This window comes from Muscardinus avellanarius, assembly GCF_963383645.1.
Source record: "Muscardinus avellanarius genome assembly, chromosome: 5".
NCBI classification, from domain to species: Eukaryota; Metazoa; Chordata; class Mammalia; order Rodentia; family Gliridae; genus Muscardinus; species Muscardinus avellanarius.
In genome coordinates, this window is record NC_137790.1 from 126,054,848 (window position 1) to 126,060,418 (window position 5,571).

Genomic DNA, 5,571 nt, shown 5'->3' on the forward strand with positions numbered 1-5,571 from the left:
ATAATTCTGAAGGAATCTGATGATTGCGTTGTTTTTTTTTTTCTGTACAGTTACAGATTATTTTACATATTATTTCGCTTGTTATTGTTTCAGGACCTTCAGGATATGCCGGTTACCCTGTGCCCCAGGCTGGCTACCCTGTGCCCCAGGCTGGCTACCCAGGGCCCCAGGGTGCTTATCCAGGGCCCCAGGCTGTCTACCCAGCCCCACCACCCGGTTATGCAGGTGCCGGCCCAGGTGGCTTTCCTGTTCAGAATCATCCAGGCGTACCTCCAGTGATTCAGTGGATGCCCGCCCCACCACCCCCATTGAACTGCCCACCTGGATTGGAATATTTAAGCCAGGTAAATTCAAACACATAGCCCGGCGTGGTGGCACTCACTTGTAATCCCAGTACTTAAGAGGCTGAGACAGGCAGATTATAGATTCACCACCAGCCTCAGCTACTTAGTGAGGCTCTGTGCAACTTAGGGAGACCCTATTTCCAAATAAGAAATAAAAAGCTGGGCATGGTGGTGCACACTTGTAATCCCTGGGAGGCTGAGACAGGAAGATCACAGTTCGTGGACAGCCTCAGCTATTTAGTGAGGCCCTTTGCAACTCAGTCAGACCCTGTTTCAAAATAAAGAATAAAAAATAGGGCTGGGGGTGTAGCTTAGAAGTAGAATGCACCTGAGTTACATCACCAGTACTGCCAAAAAAAGGGAGAGGGAGAGAGAGAAGGAAGGAAGGAAGAAAGGAAGGAAGGGAGGGAGGGAAGGAAGGAAGGAAAATAGATCTGGGGTATAGTCCAGAGGTAGAGTGCCTCTGGGTTCCATCCCTAGTACAAGAAAGAAAGAAAGAAGAAAGAAAGAAAGAAAGAAAGAAAGAAAGAAAGAAAGAAAGAAAGAAAGAAAGAAAGGAAGGGTTCAAATACATAGAATTTACTCATATCAAGACTATGCATACAACTTACTTAACTAGAATAACAATTTCATAATTCACTGGACTTTAAAATGGCAGAACAGGATTGTTCTGCTAACAGATTACTTCTAGGTCAGGTTCACATTTTAAACCTCCATGTATGAAGCAGTGGCTTTCTGTGATCTAAAAATCAACCTGGGGTAGTAGACAATAACATCTATTTATTAGGTGGTACTTCCAGTCTTTGCTGTGAGCATAATATATGCACTATCACACTCTTTCCAGAAAAATCTGTGATGTATAGATCCTATTTTTCAGAAGAGGAAACTGAGCCCCAGAAAAAAGACCCATGCCTTCCTCAGGGTAAAAACCTATAGGAGGGATGGGCTTTTAAATCCATATGTGGGTACTGAATCCTGTGCTTTTTATTCTAGACTCATTTCCTTGGAATTTGAAAGGAACTTTAATTTTTATGGCAAAATTTCAGTACATAAGTGGTACGAAAGAGTTACCATTACGCATATATTATGATTTACTATTTTTTCTTAAAGCTGCGGAGGACTGTGTGTATCACTTTGAATCTCACTGTAATGTGTAATTACAATGCACCATTAAAAGTTTAAAATATAAAATAGGTCGGGGCTATAGCTCGGAGATAGAAGGCCCCTGAGTTCCATCCCCAGTAACACACACACATACACACACACACAAAATAAATAAATAAATAAATAAATAAATAAATAAATAATAAATAAATAAATAACCAGCCTATATAACCCACTGAAACAAACAAAAACTTCTAGAGTCCTTATTATTATTATTATTATTATTATTATTATTAAAGTGGAAAAGTCCCTGAGGCCCAAAGTGAGCTCTGACCCAGCCCTGTGACCTCACAGGAGCCTTTGTGATGGAGTCTCCAGCAGCGGCTGTAAGAGGCCCTGCCTGGCTGGGTTTTGTCCATTAGTACAGGGAGCTCTTGGTGGTGACCTTTTGGACTCCAAGATAGCGCTTTTGGTGGACTGGTAGTTTTGGATCTGATTTGCTGGTTTTTGGCTTTTGGCTTTGTTGTTGTTGTATGTGTGTGTGTGTGTGTGCTTTTTGCTCTACTTTTGTTTGTTGATTGTTGCTGTTGGGTTTTTTTTAGTTACCATCATTAGTCACTGTTGTGGCTTTTGATGGACAGTGCCAGGGGAAAGAGTAGAGAGGCCAGGCCAGGTCTCACAGCCAGCTCTCCCTGTGAGGATGGCCGCTATGTTCCTGAGGGACCTTGGCAAGGGCAGTTTTACCCCGGTCAGACTGGCCCGCCATATCTTCACCGGGACTGAGGTGGCTATGAAGGTCTTACCTGCCTTCAGTGACACTCCTTTTTTATCTGAAATGAACATCATGAGGACAGTGGAGCACCCAAACATGGTCCAGCTGTGTGAGATCTATCTGGAGATGGAGCCCACCAACAGGGGCTGCTGCTGCACCGCATCTGGCAGTCGGCCGGTGAGGAGGAGGAGGGGGTTCAGGCAGGTCGTGAGCAGAGTGCAGTACTGCCAGGAGAAGGGCATCGTGCACGAGGTCCTGAAGCCAGAGAACATCCTCCTGGACAAAGAGGGGAATGTCGAAGTCATTGACTTTGGGCTGAGCTGCCACTTCACCACCAGGCAGAAGCTGACCACCGTCGGTCCACTGCCTACTACTGCCCCCCAGAGGTCGACCGGGGCCAGAGGTATGGCCCCATGGTAGACATCTGGTGCCTGGGTGTCGTCCTCTACTCTATACACAAAGGCTGCCTCCGTTCACCGCCACCACCTTGGAGCAGCTGAGGGCTCAGGTGCGGCACAGGGGGTGCTTGGTTTACATTTCTTCCCAGGCATGAAGTCTAATCAGCCACTTACTGATTGCTGACCTGGCCCTGAGGCCCAACGGCCATCGGCCTTTTAAATCCTGAGACACCCCTGGCTGAATCAGGGGAAGGAGCATCCCCTCCTCCTACCCAGCTGCTCCCCATAAGGGCAGCAGGAGGGCCAGCCTGCCTGCCATTCCTCTGAGCTGTCCAGCCAAGAGGAGCCCTCCTCCCAGCGCAGCGCCCTGGCATGTCCCTGAATCCTTCCAGGCCAGCCCCTGCAAGAACAGCAGCAGCACAGGGGAGGCAGAGGAAAACAGGTCCTCCAGGAGGAAAGGTCTCCCCTTGCACCCCGCGACCCCATCCGTTGGGAGCTCAACTCCAGTGTCCAGGACCGCAGGGAGGGATGGAGGTGAGCCACCAGCAGGATTTGCACAACATGCTGGGCCTGGAGCCAACAGAGTCACTCTAGAGGGAGGGGCAGAGGTGTCCCATGTTCAGCAATAAATTTGCTCCCAATAAACCAGATAGATGAGGGGATGAGGCCAATTTCCCAGATCCTGACTTCAGCCAGAGTGGACTTGGCTACAAGACAAGGATAACGGTGCTCCAACTGCCAACTGCCTCAGCTTCTCCACGCTGACTCAAGTCAGAGGCCCCACCTGGGAAAAGCAGAGACTTTTCCTCAGGAAACTCCCATTTTTCCCTGAGATGATTCTTAATTTTTTTTAATTAAAAGAAAACAAAAGCTTCAGGGGGCCTCACAAAGTTGCTGAAGCTGGCCTCGATGTTGAGATCCTGCGGTCTCAGTCTCCTAACTACTGGGATAACAGGCATGTGCCATCACACCTGCTGACTTACCTTTTATAACGAATAAAACTACATATTTATGAGACTGCTGTTGTTTTTAGGAAGACACAATTTTATAAATTCCACCAATAAGGAAAAAGGTGAGGTTTGGATTTCACTATACGACATGATAGGAATGTCAGCAAGATGAGGTTTAACCTTTATTTGGCATGAGGAATTAGGTAGGTGAATAGAATTGTGAAGTGCTGTGTGTTCAATCTATAAGTCTATAGATAAAAGTTCTTACTCTATCCAATTAGTTTTCTGTAAATCAGGTGTCTCTTGGGCTTACTCTGTATTAACTTTTTTTTTTTTTTTTTTTTTTTTTTTTGGTGGTGGTACTTGGGATTGAACCCAAGGGCATTTTACCTCCAAGCCGCACCCCCAGCCCTAGTTTTTATTTATATATGAAACACAGTCTCACTAAGTTGCTGGCCTTGAACCTGTGATTCTCCTGTCTGAGCCTCCCAAGTACTGGGATTACAAGCATATGCCACCATGCTCAGCTTATAGTAACATAATTTTCTACAGTGTCCATAAGCTACACATATTATAGGAATTTGGAGTCATTATTATAATCTTCAAGAAATACTCTGAGCTGGGCTGGTGATGCACACTTGTAATCTCAGCATTCAGGAGGCTGAGTTTGCAGACAGCCTCAGCTACTTAGTGAGGCCCTTTGCAATCCAGTGAGACCCTGTTTCAAAATAAAGAATAAAAAATAGGGCTGAGGGTGTAGCTCGGAGGTAAAATGCCCCTGGGTTCCATCCGTAATACTTCAAAACAAAAAAAAAAAAAAAAAGAAGAAGAAGAAAGAAATACTCTGAATTATTTTAAAAATCAGAATCTCATTTAAAACTTATGCCGGGCGTGGTAGCGCACGCTTGTAATCCCCCTGCTTGGGAGGTGGAAACAGGAGGATTGCGCAGGTTCGAAGCCAGCCACACTGGCTTAAGAGATCCTGTTTCCAAATAAAAATATATATTAAAAAAAAAATAGGTCTGGGAGTGTATCCTGGAGGCAGAAGGGCTTCTAGGAATCCCAGAACCACCAAATAATAATAATAATAATAATAATAATAATAATAATAATAATAAAACTTAGGGGAAATTATCTTTGACTACAGTTGATGACAAGTACACCCCCAAATTTTTAAGACTTGTAGAAAAAAAGGCCTTTTTAAATAAATAAAAGAAACTTATCAATATTTCCTGAGCCTCTTCTACAAAGAACGTTTCGTAATTTTTACAGGAATTCTAATGTAAATCAATTTTATTTGATCAAAATTTCCCCACATTAGTGGTGAAAATTTTAAATAATTTGATTAAAATATTTACTGGGATAGTAGCTGGATATTGGCTGGGATGTAGCTCAGTAGTAAAACGTTTGCCTTGCAAGTATGGTTGATTGCTGTGGGTTTGATCCCCAGTGCCAAAAAGATAAAAAAAAATAAATAAATAAAGACCTGCCGGGCGTGATGGCACATGTTTGTAATCCCAGTATACGGAAGGGTGAGGCAGGAATATCACAGGTTCGAGGCCAGCCTCAGCAAATTAGTGAGGCTCTCTGTCACTTAATGAGACCCTGTTTAAAATAAAAATAAGAATGAGAATGTAGCTCAGAGGTAGAATGCTCCTGGGTTCAATCCCTAGTACCACGCATATACACACACAATAGCTAAGAACGACAACAAAAATTAACTATAATATTATACTTAAAATTATTATAAACTTAAATATGTTATAAATTTCAATATTTATAATATGTAATAATATCAGTATTATACATATACGTATTAATGTAGTTGTATCGTTAAATACTGATCATTCATTATGTGAACTTCTCTCTTTTCTCTGATAGATAGATCAGATTCTGGTTCAACAGCAAACTGAACTTCTGGAAGGTTTGTATTCGTCATATTCCTAAGAGAGAAAGGGTATAAACCCTCGCAGATAAAGACACATCAACCACCACAAATACAG

The 5,571-nt window shown here is 43.5% G+C and overlaps 1 protein-coding gene across 1 annotated transcript in view; it reads left to right on the forward strand.

Annotated features, from left to right (window-relative positions):
• Positions 1–287: 287 nt before the first annotated feature.
• Positions 288–5,571, forward strand: part of PLSCR2 (phospholipid scramblase 2) — a gene marked incomplete at its 5' end in the record, with an annotated part of 13,702 nt that continues 8,418 nt past the window's right edge. The window contains 2 exons of the mRNA XM_080695703.1: positions 288–344; positions 5,450–5,492. Coding sequence (XP_080551829.1) covers positions 288–344; positions 5,450–5,492 — 100 coding nt within the window. The remainder of the gene's footprint in view (positions 345–5,449; positions 5,493–5,571) is intronic.